The sequence below is a fragment of the Heteronotia binoei genome, chromosome 13 (genome assembly GCF_032191835.1).
Source record: "Heteronotia binoei isolate CCM8104 ecotype False Entrance Well chromosome 13, APGP_CSIRO_Hbin_v1, whole genome shotgun sequence".
NCBI lineage: Eukaryota > Metazoa > Chordata > Lepidosauria > Squamata > Gekkonidae > Heteronotia > Heteronotia binoei.
This window is the reverse complement of record NC_083235.1, coordinates 32,915,979-32,939,676: the sequence shown is the minus strand read 5'-3', so window position 1 is coordinate 32,939,676 and position 23,698 is coordinate 32,915,979. Positions and strand designations below refer to the sequence as shown.

The window sequence follows — 23,698 nt, the reverse complement described above, 5'->3', positions numbered from 1 at the left end:
TTCACTGCCACAGGAGGTGGTGGCGGCCACAAGTATAGCCACCTTCAAGAGGGGTTTAGATAAAAATATGGAGCACAGGTCCATCAGTGGCTAGTAGCCACAGTGTGTGTGTATATATAAAATTTTTTGCCACTGTGTGACACAGAGTGTTGGACTGGATGGGCCGTTGGCCTGATCCAACATGGCTTCTCTTATGTTCTTATGTTAAATGTAATGCTACATCAGTTAAAACAAGCTGTGGGTTGGAAGGGGGAATTTTGTGCATGATGCCTGTTTCATGCTCCCACTGTGCCCAAGAAAGATCAGAAATGTTGCACTGCAAATGCCACCATCTTTCAGAGTGCTTGGTGAATGTTGCAACTTGGAAGATACTTGCTCTATACTGGTCACTGGTTCCCTTGAACGAATGGTTTACCTCTTAAATGGTAAAACACTGCAACGAGCCTTTCCCAAGGGATACTGCTTAGTCCTCTGCTGAGTCTGTGTAAGGTACAGAAATGAAAATTGTTTGGCCACTGTAGCTTAAAACTGGTATGATCCCCTGGCAAGCAGGCTAGTTTGCCTTTCTTTCAGGGGAGACTCTAAGGCCTTATTTAAAAAGAGAATTTGAGGTGTGGTTTACTCTGTGCCAATGCAGACTGTGGGCCAAAACAGTTGCGCTGGGTTGGGGGGAGAGAGCAGGATCCCGGGTTTTGTTGCTGCAAGATCCTAAAGCCCAGTCCTGTTTTGATGGTGTGTGAGCACAGTGATTTGAAAGTAAAACAGAAAACAAGCAAAATAGGATGGTTCCAGAGATTGTGTTTATTGGCCATCATTAATGAAATATTCACAGATAACAATATAATCAATTCAATACATGTTTCCTGCATTTGTGTTCAATTACTAAAAAAAGTGGGGCAGAACTATCCATATTCAAGCAGCCTTGGCCAGAATTCCAGATTCTAAAGGGTTTTTTTTTTGTTGTTTTAAAAAGTTTTATTTAACCAAGGGGTTTTTGCTTCGGGCTGGATAAACAACACCTTCCCTTTAAGTTTTATGGTTGCATTTAAGACCTAGAAATGCAGAAATGGGATGAAGTGCTTTTGGGAAACTGTATTATACATAACCTGTTCTGCAAGAGGTAGCAGCCACAGGCTGGAATCCTGAGTCCCTCTATAACTCCAAAATGCATTTTATAATGCCCTCTGAAAGCCAACTCATCTGTCCAGCAGAAGCACCACAGTTTAAGCACTTATTATGATTTTAAATAGAACAGTATAGTGTTTTGAAGGAAACTACTAATGACCAAGCTTTGCTGATGCTCTTGCAGCGTACTGTGACAACTCAGGAATGGATCACTGAGTTATCACCCATGTCACTTTAACTTTTCCTTAATTTATGGGGATTGGGTGGGGGGCAGCACAAAAGCTCTTCCCCAGAGAATCAGGTTGTGCCAATTTTTGAGGAAATCAGTCCTTTTGGTTGCATTCAAGAGCTCCTTCTCACTGCAGATAAGCAATGAAAACAAACATGGAATTTGAGCTTAGCCTGTCACTGCTGAGCCAGACCAGAAAGTCCTGTGGAATCTGCATTTCTTGTGGAGACATCTCCATGATGCCTGCAGTTGTTTCTTCTCCCTGAAGGTCAGAGCGAAAGACTTCACTCATCCTCAGTGCAGTGCTCTGAACAGACTTATTAGCCTCTACAGGAGGAATGACCTCTCCTGCTGGACTACTGCCATCCTCTTTGGTGCAAACAAAACCTCCATTCCTTTTTTCTCCCTTTGCTGTAGCCCAAGAGTCACTGTCACAGCATTTCTTCATAAGTGGTCCAGGAGGGAACTGCACATTCGTCAGCCCTTGGAGGAAGAGAGGTAATTGGTGGAAAGTAAGACCATGCCATGGGCCAAAAGGGATGCTTCAGTGTCTGAAAGACAAGACAGTATTGTGGTTGCTGTAGTTCTATATTGTACTTGCAGAGAGAGAGAGAGAGAGAGATGGCTGTAACAGACTGCTCTTTGGGGTAAAGACCAGAGAACCACTGAAACTGAGGCTTCAGCCATGATCCTGTGCCTTTGGTTTCTAACACTGTTCTGATTACAACCTAAGGGCACATTCATCCTGTTCACATCACCCAGTTGCTTCCTTGTCTCTTCTGCTCTCTCCTTGTCTTCCCCCTCTTGGGATTAAAATTCTTTGGAGCAGAGATCTTAACGTAGGAAGCTGTCCTTTACAGAGAACTACTGCACTATCCAGCCCAGTGTTGTCAACTGACAGTAGCATGCCCATGCAACTTCCCCAGCAGCATGCCCATGTTCATTGCCACAGATGCTGGCTTACAGACTATCATCATACTACCTCTTTAGGTTTCAACTGATGACAGGTTGCTTTGTTGAACAAGGGACTGTGAAGAACCAGTAGCCATTGCACATTGATAGGAAAATGCCCTCTATCTTGCTACTGGAGAGAAGGTGTGAGCAGAAGTTGACAGGAACAACAGAGGTCAGTGATTGGGTAGTGAATACCACCAGAGCAGAATCCAACTTTTCCCAGTTCGGCTGTGTGAGAGCCAAGAACGCTAGTAGCAGAAGCTCCTTTGGCCCAACTACATTCAGTTTTTCTTACCTTTCAGTGAGCAAGACAGTTCCAGCCACTGATCAAGCCACAGCCTGCACTGTAATGGGCTGAAATGGACAGAATTCAAGCCCCGGGTATAACAAGCCTGCAAAAGATTTAAAAAGCATACTGTTGCGTACAGAAAGATGCCTTAATTTTGAAGTCAGGTGCCATGTTCTGCTAACTGCACAAGAACTGGTTTAAGGGATCTGATGTTGCCCTGGTCCAGCAATGTTTAACCTTTCTTAAATAGGGTAGTGTGACAATGAGAGAGCAGGTAACTGATTGTTCATAACAGGATACGCACAGGCTGAAGAGTACTTGCTGTTCAGAGTCGCAGATGTTCAGGATCTGAGGGCATCAAGATACAAATTTTGATCCACCAATGTTCTTAAAGAGTTGCCACTGAAATCCAGAAGCTCAGACAAAAAAATGAAGTGTGCTACTGCATATATGGATGCTTCCATGCAGATCAGGACCCTTAATGTTTTTCAAAAGGGGAAAGTATAGCAGCATTCCAAAGTGTGTTAGCTATTCTTCATTTGATTGTATGAGCCTGTTTGTTGGCATCTGCATGCTATGCCTAGTATTAGGTGGTGATAATTATATTATTTAAATGCCCTGACCTGGATAGCCCAGGCTAGCCTATTCTCATAGATCGGTCCTGGTTAGTACTTGGATGACAGCACACCAAGGAATACCAGGGCCGCTACACAAAGGCAGGAGATGGCAAACTGCTTCTGAATGTCCTTTGCCTTGGAAAGCCCTATGGGGTCATTGTAAGATGGCTGCAAGCTGACAGGCAAAAAGTTTATTTAAATTAAATATTTTCATTACTCTGCTTCTCTCTCACCTCCATCTTCTAATGGCAACGATTTATAGTTATGCACGGGATGGGGCCCCCAAGATAAGAGAAAATTGACACGAGTTATGACTACTTCCTGGCCACCAGGGGGCACTACTGTAGCTCTGTTACCAGGCCATAAAATTCTGTCTCACCACTTGTACTTCCTCATCCGACAGCTCTCTCACTCCCAGTTTCAGCATGGCTCGGTCCAGGTGGGAGAGTTCTAACAGGTGAGTCCGCAGGCGGTATCTTAAGATGAAAGGCGGCAAGCGAGGCGTCAGGAACAGAACACGACTTAAAACTTTCTGAAGAGAAATAAGGAAATAGCAAGCAATCCACAGAGACTTCAAAACCATCCTGTTTCCCACTGCAAAGTGTCATGTAAAGTAACTCTCTTATTCATCCTTCCTCTCTCCCCCCACCTCCAATAAACCCAGGCAGCATAAACCAAGAGCGGTAAGGTCTAGCAGTCTCCAAGATGTCATAGGCTCACATCTATAGCTCCTTGAGACTGTCCGTTGAGGACCAGGTGGAAATACAGTAAGGCATGGATGATATATTCATAAAATGGGTTGTCTTTATTTTTTAATGGCACTTGCCGTTTGTTGAACATTGAGAGTTTGGATGCTAAAGGGATGCCCTTCAAATAATGTCCTCACAGCTTTAAGTTCTGTTACATCTGGGTGGGATCCTTCTTGCACCTTGAAGAAGATAAGAGGTTAGTGTGGACAGGCTTTCAAGAGTTTTCCAAGAGCAGGCAGAGGCAAAAGACATCATCTGCTGAGGACCACAAGACTCTGCACAAAGTGTATCCTGTTAATTTGTGTCTAACCGTGTATACAGTTTTCATGCCAGGAGCAAGAGAGAAATCCCTCATTTTGATCGCTGTGTGCAGAAATAGTCTCTCAACCTGCTCTGCTTCACACCTTTACTGTGGGGGAGGGGGGAGGTTGCTAGGTAAGGAAGATAAGAGCATCTCCCAGTACTTGGGTTGGATCCAAAGGTGGTTGAACAGATGAGGCTGCCTTTTACTGAATCAGATCTTTGGCCCATGAAGATCAGTATCCTCTATGCCAGGGGTGGCCAAAGTGCAGTTTGGGAGCCACATGTAGCTCTTTCACACATATTGTGCAGCTCTTGAAGTCCCCACTACCCCGTCAGCCAGCTTGGAGAAGGCATTTGTCTGTTTAAATCACTTCCCCAAGCCAAGCAGAAGAATGCATTTAAAGTTAAAGTTGTTTTCTTTCCATCTCTTCCTTCCCTGTGTGTTGCAGCTCTCAAACATCCGATGTTCATTGTATGTGGCTCTTGTGTTAAGCAAGTTTGGCCACCCTGCTCTATGCAAGTTGGCAGCAACTGTGCATGATCTCAGGTAGTGTTAGCAGGCAGACCCCTCCTCTCGCAGAGGGCCAGTTTATAGCTAAAAAACCATAAACACCCCTATGTACTTAAACAGGTCACACATGCAATGCACTGCCTGGCCCAAAATGACACAAAATGAATGTCAGCCAGGACGAGTCTGGACATACAGTTTAGAACTGAACTGACAACCTCCTTCCCACCCTAAAGAGATGTGTACTTGAGGACAAAGGGTCTCCCAGGACAGATACCCTCACCTTGGATTAACCTCATCCACACCCAGCCTCCCTTGCCCATCTCCCTAATTAAGCAACACTTAACACCATTCACCAAACCTGGTAGCTTCTCCTGTCCAATACCTAGAGGGTCATCAAGCACCATTAGCACCTATAGTTCACCTCAGGTAAACTCTTCAAGGTTTTCCCAAATTGTCATTCATCTCCAAAAAACCCATCAAGTTGTTTTTTGGGCCAATACATCACCTTGCCCCAAGGAATGTTTTGCCCTATAAAGTATGGCATCCTGTTCCTTAGCAGTGTTTGTGTTCCTGGTACCAATAGCATGCACTCCATTTGAGTTGCTTCTCTTCTCCCTGTGAAACACTGGCTGTTTTGCTGCTGCTTTTGTGGATCTCTACAAAATCTGGTAATTATAGCCTCTTTTCCCTCATCTGTCCCCTGATTTCCTACTAGCTAGCCTTGCATGTGTTTAAGTGTGTTTGTTTTGTCTTCTTATTTCTCTTCTGCCTGGTTTGAGAGTTCTTTCAAAAGGGAAAAATCCTGGTATACGTTGGTGGAGATCCCAGTTACCTGCTTCTTGCTCTGTCTCCTTAAGCTAATTCTCCCAATTAAATAGGTCCTCCACATCAACTACTATATTAACCTTTATACTGGAGATGCTAGGGGTTGAACTTGTGGTCTTCTGGCATGCCAAGCAGATACTCTACCACTGTACTACAGCTTTCCACTGACAGGCGGCCTTTCTGCAAGCAGAATGGAATGCTCCTCTGCCAGCCCACTGAACTCTCCAAAACACTGTTCCTGGGGGAAAGGGGCACCAAGAAGCTGTGCAAAGAGTGAAATGGGAGACTGCAGAGGAAGGGGGAATTGGTTATAATGCCCCCCACTGACAGAAAAGATCTTTGGATTCAGTCTCTTGTCATAAAAAAGGAACTATGGGTTGGATCCTTGCATCCTGAGAATACAGCATTGACAGTCACTGCCATTTCTGACCCTTGGATATCACTTATGATATCACTGACTACAATATCGCTTTTCTCCTCCCTCTTGCGTGACTGGAGCTCTGCTGATAGAAAACGAAGAAAGGAGCAATTTCACTCCCTTTCCCACTGCAGCCTCCCAACCCATGTGGCTATTACTCCATGTGGGTTTTGTGCCTGGAAAAGTTGCTAAAAGGTGGGAAAGCCATAAAGATCAGGGATCTCTGTGTGGACCTTGTACGGTCTGTGTGCAGTTCAGGTCTTAATTAACAATAGGTTTTTAAATAATCTCACTGAATTTTCACAAGGTTACAATAGTAAGATGATGACTGTGCAAAAAGAATAAGCCATCTTACAGTATGAGTCCAAAGAGCAAGCTGGATACTTAAAGACCTACACAACTGTCTCCCCTGCCTGTCGGGTGGTTTTATTTTAGGATTATATACCTTTCTGCAGAGATGCAACATCCGTTTTCGAAGCTGTGGATCGGCTAGGAAACGAGACAGGTGCATCAGGTCTTCAACCACTTCAGCATATGCCTCCTTCCTTGTATTGTGATATGCATCAAGAAACTCAACTTGTTGTTTGGAAGTCCAAAAGTGACGGATCAAGAGTTGTCTTGGGAACAGATACCTTGGGAAGGAGAAACCTTTCAGAAGAAGTGGCACACTTCCCAGCAAAGATGCAGTAAGTGTTCATACCTGCCCAGTGCTTTATATACTGTACGCTGATGAACATCCCAAGTCAAAAATGTTTAGGTGTCAAGGTAAGTTAAATTTTGCACCAAAAAGAAGTGGATCTTGCAGCTTTTAACTACTCAAGTGTGTCTGTTCTTTAAAATGTACTCTGCTCCATCTAGTCAAGGAAGGGACAAACAGCTTTGCAGAAACTGAAGCCTTGGTCTGTGGAAATGCTACTGAGCCCCTCCCCCTTCCCCTTAGAAAATTAGGCCCTCACATTCTCAAGCCCCATGCTAAAACATGGCTTTAAAGAAAGCAGACATCAAGCTGTAGTCTGTAGGATGCTGAATTCTTTGACCAATATTGACTGCTTTTTTGTTTTGCACAAAATACAGCTTTCTCTGTACTGCGCTGCACAAATTCAGCTGTCTTTGTGCTGCAGTCACAGGCCAGAAAAGTGGATGCTCCAATTTAATTCCTGTTCAGCCTCATTTGACTGACTGGACAACTCATCTTCAGGTTCTCTACAAAATAGGAATTACATCTTATGTGTGGCAGTTATATGATTTAACTGTAATTGATGATAAAATTAAGATGTTTTGGTGATACAAAAGAAGGTGCTCTTTCAAAATACTGTTTGCTAGCAAATGGTATTGTAGCTAGACTAAAATTTAACAAAAAAACAGCAGGAAAAATTCAGAGTTGCCACTATGTCAAAATTTTAGCTGTAAAGATAGTTCAGGTTATTAGAAGTGAAAAATTATATTTAAATAACTAGAAAGGGAGCAGTTCTACCTTTCCTTATGGAGTCAAGGGATGATTCTGCCTTGAATTTGGGTTGAGACTTACACATCAAATTATCTCCCATGCAATACTGTATTTCAGAGCCAGATGTGCTTAATATCAATTACGTATAAAATCTGTCTTTTAAAACTGTATTAAAAAGCTGTAAAGGGACAACTTTTGAAATGAAAGAATCAAATAGAATTTAAGCTTCCCCCTCCCTTCTCTTTAGACACACACCCAGACTCATTTTCTTTTAATCATCTGTTTTGTTTTTTAAATTCCAGGGATTTAGAGAAGCAGTTTAAATGTTCTGCTGAAAACAGTACCAAAAGTTTCCCAAAAAAGTGGGTGGCTGACAGCTGCAAACACATATTCTCCAGAAACTAACAAAAAATCCTTTTTATGCCACAGGCAGCAGGGCATGAAGCAAAAACACAGAATTCTCACTCACAGCTCACAAGCAGAGAAGGTGCCAGTTTCTGATTAATAAGGCATGTTCTTTTTTGAGCTACGTTTGTTGCAGCTAAAACACACAGCTGTACTGTAACAGCCCCCTCATCGAAGAGCTAGGCCAGGGGTGGGGAACAGTGGCTCTCCAGATGTTTTTTGCCTACAACTCCCATCAGCCCCAGCCATTGGCCTTGCTGGCTGGGGCTGATGGGAGTTGTAGGCAAAAAAATGTCTGCAAAGCCACTGTTCCCCACTCCTGATAGGCAGAGCACTTGGCAGCTGATGAGCAAAGAAACCACAAACCACTTAAGTCAAATGCCATTCCTGCTGAGTGACAGGGTCAAGTTAAGCTCCTACAATTTCACCAAAAACCCTGAGGACTCTCCATGTAAACAGAGAAAAATATACTTACATGAGCAAAAGTACCAGGTAGTTAGCAAAGGGTGGAAGTGAGAGAATCCCAATAGGAATGGCCTTGATCAGATCTCTGCGAAACTACACACACAAAACATGATTAGTATGGCTGCAAGGTGCAATCCATGTAGCTATAGCAACCAGGAGAGATGAGCAGGCGAAGGGACTGATGGGGCAGGGGTGTAGAAGGCAGCTGCTGCCTAGCCTGCCATTGGCTGTCACTTTGAAGTGCCTGGAGGCAACGTGTCACTCTTTGCCCCTAGCATGCTAGCAGTTACAATTTCAGTAGCATTCCAGTTGGAAATTGCTTCTTAAAAACAGCAGGGCTGGGCTTTCATATCCCCACAAAAAATGGGGAAGGACTCTTAACTGGGAGAACCGGGTTTGATCCCCCACTCCTCCACTTGCAGCTGCTGGAATGGCCTTGGGTCAGCCATAGCTCTCGCAGAGTTGTCCTTGAAAGGGCAGCTTCTGTAAGAGCTCTCTCAGCCCCACCCACCTCACGGGGTGTCTGTGAGAGAAGAAGATAAAGAAGACTGTAAGTCGCTCTGAGAGAAGGGTGGAGTGTAAATCTATGGTGGTCTTCTAAAACCATGACAAATGTCACCTCCTTCTGCACAAGGTAAAATTTGCAGAGTTGTACCAAAGTGGCCCCAATGAGAAATGTTGTAGGTAGTGTTTCTAAGGTCTTTGGTTTGGGTAGACGTGCCTAGTTGTTTATATATGTGATGGAAAGTGTATTCCTAATCCCCAGCATCCTACTGCCCTCTACTCAATGGGGGCTCCTAGGAAAGTGGTTGTTGGATAGTAAAGGGACTCAATGCCCATGACCCTGAGAGATTATGCAAACATGTTAGGCAAGGTACTGAAATAGCACAGAGTGAGCTCATCCATGCAATTCTTTATCAACACCAATACAGCTCTAATGAGAAGGAATAAATGCAGAAAAGCTGAAGGAAAGTGAAATGGTATTATTTTCCACAAGAAGCTTGGTCAGTTTGTTGTTGAAGCAGACAAAACTCAGTGAAGCCTGTCTAGGAGCCAGAAGATGGGCACAATTATCCCTGCCTACGTGACTGGTGATCCCCAGCCCAACAGATGTCAGGTTGTCCTCAACTAGGGCTGGGGCCCTTTTGGCCCTGGCCCCAGCCTGCTGGAACTCTCAACTTAATAACATCCATAACCTGCAGGACCTTGCTCAGTTCTGCAGGGTGTGTAAAATGGATACGTTCCACCAGACCTACAGTTGAGGCAGCAACAGTTTTTGTCATGGCTTCCATCTGGCCTTGCCAATCCCAGCATGCAATCCACCCTCTATGGATGGAGCAAAATGATGTTTATGTCATTTTTTTATCTGAAGAAACTATACTTAACCGTTTTAACCATTTGTTATTTTCTATTCATAGTGTTAAATGGTTTGTGTTTAATTTATGATGTACACTCCCCTGAGCCTTTCAAGGGAGGGCAGTTTATAAATTTAATAACTATAATACCGGATGACAGTCTAACTGGGTCATCTCAAAATAGTACTAACTGCAGAAAACTTATCTGTACCAAACAGAAGCCAGCTTGCATCCAGTACAGCCCTGATTCTCTTGTAGAACTCCTTTACAATATAAATGGGAGTGGTTAAACAGGACTTCTCATGCAGGAAAACAGAGGCCTTTGCCCAAAAGTGGGAGCTACAGAGCACATGGAAATCACAAGCAAGAGTGCAGGTCAAACATTAGTCTCTGAAATTCTGCCAGGAACATCAGGCCTTGTGTTAAAGCCTACCTGTCTTAGTCTCTCCATCTCCCTGTATGGAAGCTGGTGAAACTGGATATTTTTATGTGCCATGTTGACCTTTATTCTTCTTATTTCTTTTACCTCTGCATAGAATACCCGAACCCCTGTATGGAAGAAACAGACTTTCAGATCTATAGAAATGTTCTTCTTTCTGTGATGTCCATGCCAAAGCCGTTCCTGAGCCTTTCACCTTTCTTTTTGTTTAAAAACAGAGCCTACTGCACATGAAGCAACGACAAAAGATCTTGTCTTCCTCATTCTCTCAAGTTGATTTTTGTGGCCTACTTTAGTTCTCATACTTTCCTGTCTGTAAAACCTTAGTTAACTTAATAATTTTTCACATGTTTCAGTTTCCAAAATTTCAGTGGAAAGGTAGGAATGGAAGTGGAGAGCCCCAACTTTCACACTTTCAAGGTTCTTCGGAATGTGGCCCTAGTCTGTCTGCATCCTTGTCTACTAAGATTTTTTAATGTCATCACCCTTATGGTGATAGTCTTAGCTACAGTGGTGGTTCTCCATGTGACCTCTAGCCATGACTGTAAGTGAAACCATAAGATATACATGCTAGCTGCTGCAGATTCATCCTATAAAAATCAGTGGAGAAAACTGGTGCCTTATGGCAAGCAGTGGAGAAATCATGGATTAATTTCACTGTTTTCAAACTGTTCACGAGAATCTAAAGCCAAGAAGTTTTCTAATGGTAGAAAAGCGTGTCTACAGCTTGTCTACAGCTCCTGGCAGGGCTTTTTTTGTAGCAGGAACTCCTTTGCATATTAGGCCACACCTCCCTGATGTAGCCAATCCTCCAAGAGCTTACAGGACTCCTAGTACAGGGTCTACTGTAAGCTCTAGGAGGATTGGCTGCATTAGAAGAGCTTGGCCTAATATGCCAAAGAGTTCCTGCTACAAAAAAACCCCGTCTCCAGGTATAGTAGCATCCACTGCTGTTTCCTTGTAGTTCACAGTAATTGAAAAGTGTTGGATACGTTCAACTTGCCCCACAATCTTCTACAACAACGCAGAGATTCTGGGCTCAGGGATTCCACAATAAACACTTCCATAGGGAAAATGCTCCCTAAAGGTAAGCCAATGGGCTACAGCATTTAATTTCCAAGTAGAAAACTTGAGATCAACACTTATGGAATTCACTGGTAGCTGTGGGCATGCCACTCAGTCTAACCAATCTCACTGGACTGTAGCTAGAATAAAATGGCATTATCCTATTTGTATCCTAGATTTCTCTCAAGAATCCCAGCTTTCACACTTGGAATGGGGTGATGGAATCTTCTTTATTTCCCGCTGGTTTCCTATTTGTAGGGAGCTAACAACAAAAAGAAAGCATTCTAAAAACAATCTATGATTCTCCATCTGCAGTCTGATGCAATCCATTCTGTCACCACCCCCAGTCTCTGCCAAATAATTGCTCTGCATGTATGAATCAGTTTCCTCGCTTTTCTCCGTTTCTCATTTCTCTCCCCTCCACCTTCACTCTCCAATTAGACTGTGTACACAGGAATTACACTATATACATCATTAGGAGAGAACTTCTAGCACCTGAACAAGGAGCTGTGGGATCTGCTCTCCATATATGATACTGCTCTGATTCAGCCTAAATGATTGGTTCAAATACTGTCCCGATGCTGAAATCATGAAGCCTGTGCAAGGGTTTGGGCTAGATACCCTTGTTTCTTAGTGTTAATACCTACCTTTGAGAAAGGTTGAATAGAGCATGTAGAAACGTGGGAATGTCCTTTCCAGATATCTTTCATATTTCTCATTTATGTATTTGGCTTTTGAGGCCAGGGCAGAAATTATAGTTTTGGAATTTGCCTTTGCAGAGAATTGGCGCACTGGTGGTCTGCAACAAAAGAAAGCTCATGCAAGTATGTGCATTGTTACTGAATAAATCTTTCATGCCCTTTAGATTTCACACACACAAAAGACACAGCTACAAGAACCAAAAATAAACTACCGGGGAGGGAGCAGCTGCATCTGACAAATGTGTCATAGTTTTACACATTATAAAGCAAATCTAATGCTCATAATCCAGAAAGATGGAGCAAATGTCCACAGGAATTAGGGACAAGATGTGATAAGATACACCATTTGTTCATTCTCGTTGCTACTAAAGTATACTTGGACTTTTAAGATTTTGGGGGGGGGGGGGATTTTTTATATAAGATCCCAGATTCTATCTTTTCCATCTGCAGCATAAAGGAGATGCTGAACACCAAGAAAGATAGTTTTTTGCCTAAAACCCTGGAGAGCCATTGCCTATCAAAGTAGGCAATATTGAATCAAATAGACTGCCTGATTCCTATATAAAAACAACTTCACTTGTCCACATCAGCAATAAGGGGCCATGACTCAGTGCTACAGCTAATGTTCTGCATGCACAAAGACCCACATTTAACGTTTACCATCTCCCAGTACATGACCTCAAATTGCAAGTGTTTGAAAAGATGCTTCTATGCTTGAGCCTCTGGAGAACTGATACTAGTCACAGGAGGCATTATGGAGCTGCACTAATAATTTTATTTATTAGGTAGTTTCATAAATTCAGACAAGGGTGTGTTCTCTAACCCCCACCCCCACCCCGTGTTCATGCACAAATGCATCTCCCTTACCTGCATCCTGCAATACTGGAGTCCATTCTGTCCCCTGCTCTGCTACAAGTAACCAGTTCTTATCTGAGTCAAACACCAATGCAGAATAAATAACGGGTGCCTTGATAGAGCAAACCAGTCCATCTATTTCAATATCCTGTTTCACACAGTTACCCTGAAGGCCAGCAAACAGGGAATAGAAACAAAAACCTTCCCCAAAAATTGCCTCCTGAAACTTACTACCCCTGGATGGGGAGATTTTTTAGTCATCACAGCTAGCCATTCATGGATCTCTCCAATCCTTTTTGGATGCTGTCTATTCTAGTAATCATCACTACCATTCACCAGTAGTGAATTCCGTAAATTAATCACCCCACTGAATGACGCACTTTTGTTCATCTTTAATCTACTGCCATCAACTTCATTGCATGCCCCCAAATTCTAGTTTCATAGACCTCATCAATAACTTTATGAACTTATATAGTGCTCCCCTTCTCTTTTTTTTAAACAGACACCCCCACCTTCCAAAAAAGTGTTATAACCTCTTGATCATTTTGACTACCTTCCTCTGTGCTTTTTCCAGCACTGTGATATTTTAGTAAGATGCAATTTTTAAAATAACCCAAAAAGGAGTCTTAGAGCACCTAAAAAAAATTAAAATTGTAGTTCATAGGTATGGTGTGTTCACACTACACTAAATAACGTGTTTTACATCCGGATTTTTGTTATTCTTACACAGTAAAAATCTGGATGTAAAACGCATTATTTAGTGTAGTGTGAATGCACTCAAGAGAATCCAGGTTCAATTCCAGGTTTAATTCCAGGCGTAGCCTGGGCCTGAAGAGGTCTTCTGCACCACCTGCTACCAGATCCTTCTATTCAACCCCACCCTGAAGAGCTGCTGCTTGTCAGACTATGGCTGCGATCACACACACTGAATAATGCACCTTCAATCCACTTTCAATGCACTTTCCAACTGGATTTTGCCAGTTCGAAAGAAAAAAATTAGTTGGAAAGTATGTTAAAAGTGGGTTGAAGGTGCATTATCTAGTGTGTGAATGCAGCCAATATTCCTAAAATGGGGTCTAACTCAGCAAAAGGTAGCATCTTGTATTCACTGTGAAGTAAGGTGGTGGAGGGACACAAAGGGCTAAATGGCGACTGTAGGATTATGGTCTAATACCAAATTATGACTGGTGACTGTGCTTTAGAAACACTGTACACAAATCCTGCCTAACAGCCCCTTGGCAATGCAGAGCCTATTTGCAAGCTAGGTTCAATGTGCTACCATCTGCGATACTTCTTGAAAGATTCCATAAAACCCCCTATGCTAACAGACTATGCACTTGTGCATGTCCAAAGAGAAACTTTAGAACGTGTTCTTAAACTGTACTTTTTACTCTGACCTGCGCGCCATACTCATGGACCCGTTTGAGTGAGCAAACAGCAAAGCACAACAAATATAAAATTGTCTTCTTCTTGTCAACTCGGAACCAATTGGTAATTGAAACTGTTGCAATTTTTTTATATCTATCATCTAGGAGGCGTTTAATGTATTTGCAAATTGACATTTGATGGGTGGATTGGTTCCCTGTTATGTTCAATAGCATGCCAATAAAGGTTATTGTATTGTTCCCAAATTTTTCCCTTTCTGGGTGTATTTTGAATGGATGGATTGAAGTTTATGGCCCTGAAGAGGGTAGTGCTTCAGAAAAGCCGGCGCCCCCACCAGACTCCCTTTTTGTTTTCCCAGCCAAGCGTGCCAGGAGGGGCTTGGCGGGACCCGACGGCAGGTGCCCCATGGGAGCTGGTGCGCTTAAAGCCAGACGGTTTTCACTCACTCACCTCAGCGCCGGCCAAGGCGGAGGGTCGGGCGGCCGCAGGGTCCGATACAGGGAAGCGGCCGGCACGGGAAGGCTGGCGAGGCCGAAACGCAAAACGAAGCGACAGCTCAGCCCCGCCATCCCGGCAACGCCCGGTAAAAATACGGGGTCGTCGCTCAGGAGAAAGGGGGAAAAGGTCGCGCCGGCGCAAAAGAAGGCAGCGGCGGCGGCAGAAAAGGCGGAAGCGGGAATAGTACCAGTCACGTGACGTCAGGCGGAAGGGAAGCGGAGGGCACCGCAGGGAGCGGCTCTTGCAGAGATGTAGACGCCCCCCCCCCCGTCCTCTCTTAAATGAGTTAGTGTGAGCTAGCAAACAGATTTTCGTCTTAGCTCAGGAAGGATGGCCCCAGAGCATACTGATTTACGCAGTAGCCCACAAAGTAGAATTTTTGCTCGCAAGACTGCAGCTTAGAGGAACATTGCCCTTCCCCCCCCACACACACACACCCGTACCTATGATCAAGTGAATCGTCTTTCTTGCCATATAGAGATAGGCTCTAGAGAGGCAGCCCTATTTGTCTATTGCGGCTAGCCCCCCCTGAAGAGTCGGGGAGGGGGCTTAAAGGGCCTGATTCGCCCACACCAGAAGGGGGAATGAGCAGTAGAAAGAAAGGGTCTGGTCACCTGTCTTTGCTTGCAGGGCAACCAGTGGTAAAAACCACTGAGTAAAAGTAACAACTTTATTGGTATTGATAGGGCTTTTTGGTAGAAATAGCCTAGCTGGAACTCATTTGCATGTTAGGCCATACCCCCTGATGTCACCATTGATTCACACGGGGCTTGTTTTTGGTAGAAAAAGCCTAACAAGAATTGATTTGCATATTAGACTACAGACCCTGATGCCAAACCAGCTGGAATTGTGTTCCTGTGCGTTCCTGCTCAAAAAAAAAAGCCCTGGGTACTGACTGAGAGGGGGAAGGCATGAAGCAGGAGAGGGGTGATACCACATCAGCCACTTTGTAAACTGGTACTCTGTTGCCAGCATGTACTCCTTTGCTGTGCTGGTTTTCTAGATTCAGGATGGTAGTTTTTAACGTAGGGATTTTTCTAAAATTGGATCTTCTGGGTAGGGCTGCCTTGAGATGGGACCTGAAGACCTCATGGAATTATAACTCCTCTCCAGAAAAATAAAAGTTCCCCTGAAGGAAACGATTCCTTTGGAGGGTGGACACTATTTGAGATCCCTCCCTAGTTCCCACTCTTCCCAGGCTCCAGCCCCAAAATCTGCAGGACTTTCCCTACCCAGATTTGGCAACCCAGCTTCTCATCTATGCAGTCTGAAATGGTGCAGTTTTTTTCTGCCACATCTTTGCAGAATTGTTCTCTCCCTTGCCAACTCTACAAAGACCAACAGTAGTTGATGAGTGTTTACTCCTGAGAAGGCTCATCACAAAAAGCACTGGCTTTTTTGGTGGCAGCTGGCTGCCCTCTAGAGCTGCATATCTCAGGAGAGGTGTAAATTGCTGCTCTGGTTATATTCCATAGGATGTATAAAGTGACTTTTCTTGCAGCAGGCATTTGCTGCCTCCATTTTTGATGGTGATCATTCCCAGAGGGTGTCCTGTAAGTTGTTCATTGTTGCATGCCTTGAGCTAACTGATTTATACATTTCCTGCCTAGTTGAAGTTATTACATTGGTTCTACTGTTACAGCTGTTTCTGCATGTTTTTGATAGTGTATTTTATCAGTTATTTGCAACTGTTCAAAGTACAGTTAGAAGCCTGGTAGAAGTTGTTAAAGCAGGTCCGATAAATGTCTGAATTGACTCATACGTTGTGATGTATATCTTTCTGGACTGGACCCCCATTTTCTCAGTGACATTTGGGCTTGGTGGTTTCACAAAGAGGTTTCTGTAGCATGCAAGAGAAAGGGGCAGTTAGGGAAGGAGGACGGCTTGCCAGTAGGAACTTGAGGAATTATTGTGGCTGAGGAATAGGTGTTGGTCCAAGATGGGCTAAATGTCTCCCTAGCAGAGGGTTGGCTGCTGACCAACAACGGGAGATAAGTATTTTATGGTAGCTACTAGCTACTTCCATATGAACCAACATGACCACACTGATACTCTTCATGGGCCCTGCTTCAGATGCACCCTCCATCTGAGTCTAGACAAGTGGCAAGACAGGGCCTTCTGGGTTGTGACACCCAAACTTTGAGTTCCAGCAGAGATCATTACAAAGTCTTCAGTTTAATAGGTTAATTTGGACAACTTTGCTGTAAGTTATTGGAAGGAGAAAAATAACTATTAACAAATTTAAATTGTTTTATTTATTTAAAACAATAACATTGTTTAGCATATGTATTCTTGTACTTGCTTAAACATCCATGAGGTTGCACTCACAACGATCTCAAATTCTCTGGATTATGCTGCTCAGAAAGTCACTTTCATTTGTACTGTTTGCCCATCCCTCCTCATACTTAGCTCTTCGCAGACCTATTCCATCCCCCCATCTTTTGTTCATTGAACGTTTTTAAATGTAGAACTTAAGAGGTAAGGGATTGATTCTGCTTGCATAGCTTTGCAGAGGAACAATAGGATTGAGCTGTCTTTCTCAACTCTTTATGTTTATTTTTAAACATTTTTCCTAATAAGAAGAGGCATGTTATCTCTGCAGGCACAAATTCAGAATTCTGAGAACTGCAAGCATCTGTAATGGTATAGGAAAAGTACCCAAAATAATCTAACAGAAACCTCAGGGAGAGCATGTGATGGGAGCCCTTATGAATGAATTAATGTACGTAATTCATTTGCCAAAAATTTTAAACATTGTGTAGTGTATCGTGCTTCAGTTAAGCACTGCGCGACACGCAATAGAGGTGACCAAGGGAAATCCCCTGGTCACTAGACACAGCGCGCGAAAGCGACCCGCCAATCAGGACCAGTGGCGGGAAGTTTGACGGGACAGGATAGGTCTGGGCCAGCTAAGGAGCCGTTACGGGTAGAGTGTATATAAAGCGGGTCCCGGCCCGCGTTGCCCCGTCTTGTTGTGATGTACCAGTAAATAAAGCATGTTGCCTTCAACACGTCTCGTCTCCGAGTACATTACACATTGCATGAATAATAGTCTCAGACTGCATAATTCAACATCAGTCTTTATGAAGAAAAACACTAGCACATAATGCATCTTAAAGGGAAATCTATCTTTTCCCTCAATAATAATAATAATAATAATAATAATAATAAACAACTTTTATTTATACCCCGCCCTCCCCGCCTAGGCTGGCTCAGGGCGGCTAACAAGACATGGTAAAACCATGATACAATAAAACAGTATATAATATAATTAATAATTTAAACAGTAAAACCAATAAAACAGTATGACATTATGGTACAATCAAATTATGTATAAAATGGCTCGGTGTTATTGATATTATCAGGAGTTCCGTCTTAAAAAGCTAGCTGGAAGAGGGCAGTTTTGCAGGCCCTACGGAACTGGTTAAGATCCCGTAGGGCCCACACCTCTTCCGGCAGTTGATTCCACCATTGGGGGGCCTTTGTAGAGAACGCCTGTTCTTTGGTAGTTTTTAATTTGGTTTCTTTTGGCACAGGGATTTCGAGAAGATTTTTTGAGCTTGATCGCAGTGCTCTCTGGGGATCATATGGAGAGAGGCGGTCCCTAAGGTAGGCAGGTCCTCGACCATATAGGGCTTTAAAGGTAATGACCAGCACCTTGTAACGAACCCGCTAAACAATTGGCAGCCAGTGCAACTCCCGCAGCCCAGACTGCACATGTTCCCACCGAGGCAGTCCCAATAGCAGCCTGGCTGCTGCATTTTGCACTAGCTGCAGTTTCCGGGTTCGGTACAGGGGCAGCCCCATGTAGAGGGCATTACAGTAGTCTAACCTCGAGGTGACCATTGCGTGGATCACTGTTGCCAGGTCGCTGCGCTCCAGGAAGGGGGCCAACTGCCTCACCTGTCTAAGGTAAAAAAAGGTGGACTTGGCAGTAGCTGCTATCTGAGCCTCCATTGTCAAGGAAGGCTCCAGTAGCACTGCACTCCCAAGCTCTTAACTCTGCGCACTGCTACCAGTTGCGCCCCGTCAAAAACAGGGAGAGAGACTCCATTCCCTAAACCGCTGCGACCCAGGCAAAGGACCTCTGTCTTCGCTGGATTCAGTTTCAACCCACTCAGCTTAATCCAGTCTGCCACGGCTTGCAGCACCCGGTTCAGATATTCCGGGGCATTGCCAGTCTGGTCACCCATCAATAGATAGAGCTGGGTGTCATCAGCGTACTGATGACAACCCAGCCCATATCTCTGGGCAATCTGGGCAAGGGGGCGCATAAAGATGTTAAATAGTATTGGAGAGAGAACTTCTCCCTGTAGCACCCCACAATTAAGTGAGTGTCTCTGGGACAGCTCTCCCCCAATCGCCACCCTTTGTCCCCGACCCTCAAGGAAAGAGGAAAGCCACTGTAAAGCTGACCCCTGAATCCCTGCGTCGGCAAGGCGGCGGGCCAGCAGGCGGTGATTGACCATATCGAACGCAGCCGATAGGTCTAACAGCAGCAAAACCGCCATGCCGCCTCGATCCAGATGTCTCCGGAGATCATCCATGAGAGCGACTAAGACTGTCTCCGTCCCATGTCCCAGGCGGAAGCCGGACTGGAATGGATCTAAGGTGGAAGCGTCCTCCAGAAAACTCTGCAGCTGCAACGCAAAAGCATTTAATCAAGCAAAATCCAATTTAAATTTTAAAAATCTAATTTTTAATTTAAAAAAAATCATTGATTTTTATCCACCTTGCTCCTTCCCCAGGGATATTCTTCTGTCTCCCTGTATAATTGTCTTCCCCCAGCAGGTGAAGACTTTTTTGTTTGGTGTTCCCTGACAAAGTCTTATTAGTCCTTCTCCCTGTTCATGTGTTTATATGTGTCTCAGTGTTTAAAATACAAAGAAATATATATTTGTGTTTTAAATACTCTACAAACATTTGGAATGTTTCAATGTTTGTAACCTTGGGGACCCTGCACTGGGTAGAAAAGCTGTATCTATTATTTAAAATGTTATAGATAAATTAAATAAATAATAAATAGCAAGTGTCCTGAGTGCTGATGGTATGTATGTGTGTAGAGGTGGCTTTTGCCAGAGCTCAAGAATCCGGAAGGGCTATGAAGAATGCATATACTGAGATGGGCCTTAGTAGGGGAGTTCAGATATGGCGCTAATGGTTCCATGGGGTGGGCAGGAAACAGGAATCAAAGCTTGTGTGGGAGAACTTTGGTGGGGTAGCCCACGTAAACAAACACTAAAGGAAGCAGAATAACATATGTAGGAAGAACAAACAGGGAAAGTGAAAGTACGTTATATGCTTAGAGGCTAAAAGAATCTTGGAATGGAATGGGGGAAGACTGCATTATATGAAACTGTTAAATGGGGAAAGGAGTAATAAAGGAAAGACCTTGCAAAGGAGAAGGGGAGAAAGAATTGTAATAATCAGTCATGTCGGATATAGGAGACTCTGTCCTGGTAGCTTGTTGGGTTACATTGGGCCAGCTATATCAGCCTAACCTCCCTGACAAAGGTAGCTTTGGTTCTCAGAAGTTTAAGATTTAGAACTTTCTCTGTCCACAGGGTGGGTAAAAAGTCCAAACAGTGTTGCTGTTCTTTTTGGTGAGACTTCGTTGATCCAATTGTTTTGCTTTTTAAAAAAATTACACCTAGGAGAGAGAGAGAGCTATAACAAAACAGGTGTTATAGGAGCCATCTAGCTTGAGATCTTTGTTTCAGGCACCAGCCATTAGAGGGCACAGTGAAGTAACTCTTGCTTCTCCTCCTGGCTGTTTATCTGCTGTTCTTTCCCCTTCTTGCCTTGAAGTCTGCTGAATAAAGCTCAAAGAGCTCAAAGTACTCAAAGAGCTACCCAAGAAGGAAAGTCCATGCACTTGCAGTTGCCCCATAGCAGCTCCCTAAGAGGCTGATTAGACCTTGAGTCAGCCTAGTCCAGCATTCTGTTTCCACAGGGCTTTTTTTGAGCAGATATGCACAGGAACGTCGTTCTGGCTGGCTTGGCAGCAGGGGGTGTGGCCTGATATGCAAATTAGTTCCTGCTGGGATTTTTCTATGGAAAAGCCCTTTGTGAAGCAATGGTGGCATCAGGGGGTGTGGCCTAATATGCAAATTGGTTCCTGCTGGGCTTTTTCTACAAAAAAAGCCCTGTGTTTCCAACAAAAGACAATGCTTGGAAGTCTGCAGATAGGCAAAACCTTTCCCGCATTCCTTCCCTTCAAGTGGCTTTCTGAGAGTCACTGCATGGAGAAACATGCCATTTAGTTTGGTCCTTACGTGGTTTTGAAAAAGGACTCAACAAACTCACGCAGGATAGACCCATTCTGAAGTGCACTAGGGCTTGATTTTTGTCAGGACTGTGGCATGAGGAAGGAAGGGCTGTCTTACCCATGTCATTTTCCTGACCTGAAATTGCCTCTGGAGGGCATTACTCGCCCCATTTGGGTGAAGCCATTTATGTGGTGGGCACATGAGAGAGGGCCTTTTTAGTGGCAGTCCCACACAATTATGAAACACCCTCCCCAAGGAAGTGTGCCTGACTCCCTCACTTTTGATCTTTAGGAGGCAGCTGAATACTGTTTTATTTAGGACTGCATTTGATTACAGCAGTGCTAAAGTGTGATTTTAATGTAATAATCAATACAGACTGGGTGTTTGGGGGGAGGTTAGGAGAGAAACAGAAGCAGCACTAATTTATTTAAAACAACAGCCACCTTTCTTCCTTATGAAGCTCAAGGCAAGCGTTCAATATTAATAAAATACATAAAACATTACATAAAAACAGTGGATTTCTTCATTTTTAAAAAACCAACAATTGACATATTGTTACAGTATTATAACAGGGTATCTGACCTTCCACCCTTCATGTTTTTGGAACATATTGTTACAGTATTATAACAGGGTATCTGACCTTCTACCCTTCATGTTTTTGGAACCTTTTGGAGCCTGTGGGCACCTTTGGAATTCTGACACAGGATGGTGGGTGCAACCACAATATGGCTGCCACAGGAAGTGAAGTTGTGACAAAGTTGCCACAGGAAGTGAAGTCAACAACTGACTGACAATAGCTGTCGCAGCTTCAGTTAAACAGTGAAGATCCTTGTGCTGTGGTGGTAACTGCTGACAAAGTAATATTTTTACAAATCTGTGCAGCCCATCAAATATCCAATGGTGAATCAGAAGCCTTGTTGGACAAAAGCCCCCTAAAAACACTTTGTGGGTGCCAGGATGGGCACCATGTTTGGGACCTTTATGCTAGCCCCTTCCACTATGTAAGGGCAAAGGCATATCTCCATAACAAAAGGGGTAAGCGGCTTTTTTTTTTAATGAAAGTTGGGAATTCAGAGAACATCCTAGATAGGTCTTAAGGCACTGATACTATAAGAAATGCACATGACACTGCCTTATACTGCATCAGACCCTTAGCCCATCAAAGTCAGTACTGTCATCTAAGACTGGCAACAGCTCTCCAGGGTCTCAGGTAGAGGTCTTCCTCTCACCATGTATTGTCTGACCCTTAACTGGAGATTCCAGGCATTGACCTTCTGCATGTCAAGTTGATGCTCTACCACTGAGCCATGGCCCATCCCTAGTATTATGTCAGTTGTCATTTTTTAAAAAGTCCAGCCTGGTTGAAGAGGGTGGAATGACCACCACAGGGAGCTGAGGAAGGGAAAGTGGCATCGATGTGGGAGAAGATCTGCATTTTCCTGTCTACATGGGTGCTATCCTAATCTTTGCTGCATGAAGCATTACAGCAAAGCAGGTTTGGGAAAGATCACCGGAAAGATAGTGGAAACCTGTGAGATGCACAGAAGCACCAAGATGCTGGGGGAAAGTGGGCTTCTTCCCAATAGCATCCAAGTTGGGGCAAACAACGTTTAAGTGACTCTGCATCAGGTTTCCCCTTCAGTAGAGTTCCCAACCTTGAGGTAAGGGTCCCTGCCCTGAGGGCCATCCAAAGTTAAGCAGGGCTTTCTTGGAAGTGGTGCTCATTTTACTAGAAGTCCCTATGTGAGGAAGCTTGTCAAGCCAGCTCCCTCTTGACCAAACTCATTGTAATTGCTGTGAGATTTGAGTCCAGGAGTAAAAAGGTAAAGGTAGTCCCCTGTGCAAGCACTGGGTCATTACCGACCCATGGGGTGATGTCACATCAGGACATATTCTTGGCAGATTTTTTACAGGTTGGGTTGCCATTGTCTTCTCCAGTCATCTACACTTTATCCCAGCTTTCTGAGGGTAAAGCATAGATGAAAGGAGTGCTGTAGAGACCAGCAATTGTGACTGCTGTGTTCCAAAGGGCTTCTGAGGGTGTTGGCTAAACACTACTTCTGTATCACTGTTTGTTTTATCTGGACTTTTATTGTTGCCCCTGTTGATTGATCGGTTTTAATGCTGTTGTTTCAGAGCATTAATTTCCTGCATTCAGGAGAAACTTTCCTGGAGCTTTTGTCTGCTGAGAACCCCAGATATTTGTAACAGAAGCCTACAGCATTGCAGGCAGATCCAAGGTAGATTTCTAATAATTCAGTTCATCAAGATTGTAGGCAGGCTTCACCAGCATCCTAGACAGTATGCCCTAGGACTCACCTGGCTGATAGAGCTGGATCAACTACTTGGCAGACCTAGGAAATGGCCTAGGCTAGGGCACCAGATTTTGAGGGGCACCAAACAGGTGAGAGGAGCCTCATTTTTCCCTTGTGCCTTTCTCCTGGATGCCAAAAGGAAGCTGCTACTCTGACACCATCTTTCTTTCCCTTCCTCTTATTAGCCCCCCCGCCATGTGCCAGCTGCCTCTACCACCACTGCTCTGTCACCACCATCCAGTAGCCTAGCTGGGAGACTGGCACTGAGTGGACCTGCCTATCCTGTTCCTGCCAGCCCAGTAGCCACAACACAGTGCAGGGGCAGATTTGTAGTGATAGATGAGCTGCTCTTCAGAGAAGCCTGTCTGTTGTTATGGATCCTTATTCATTTACTTACTTTATTTGTCTCCACTAATATTCACAGTGAAATCCTAACTGGCAGCATTTCACATTTTCCACGACAGGCACATGCAGCACT

General features: G+C 44.1%; 1 protein-coding gene across 1 annotated transcript; it reads right to left on the bottom strand.

The window, feature by feature from the left end:
• Positions 1 to 778: 778 nt before the first annotated feature.
• LETMD1 (LETM1 domain containing 1) lies at positions 779 to 14,860 on the bottom strand. The gene is made up of 9 exons (XM_060252340.1): positions 14,589 to 14,860; positions 11,844 to 11,995; positions 10,126 to 10,241; positions 8,348 to 8,430; positions 6,466 to 6,652; positions 4,037 to 4,142; positions 3,594 to 3,742; positions 2,604 to 2,700; positions 779 to 1,905 (listed from the first exon to the last, which is right to left on the bottom strand). The coding sequence occupies exons 1-9, from the start codon at positions 14,705 to 14,707 to the stop codon at positions 1,832 to 1,834; spliced, it is 1,083 nt and encodes a 360-aa protein (XP_060108323.1). The 5' UTR covers positions 14,708 to 14,860; the 3' UTR covers positions 779 to 1,831.
• Between the last annotated feature and the right edge of the window lie 8,838 nt (positions 14,861 to 23,698).

Coding starts and splice junctions, on each gene's coding strand:
- LETMD1 (XM_060252340.1), bottom strand. CDS start 14,707: ATGGCGGGGCTGAGCTGTCGCTTCGTTTTGCGTTTCGGCCTCGCCAGC. Junction 11,996..14,588: donor CCGCCTTGGCCGGCGCTGAG/GTGAGTGAGTGA, acceptor CTTTTGTTGCAG/ACCACCAGTGCGCCAATTCT. Junction 6,653..8,347: donor TACCTGGTACTTTTGCTCAT/GTAAGTATATTT, acceptor CTCCTTCCCAAG/GTATCTGTTCCCAAGACAAC.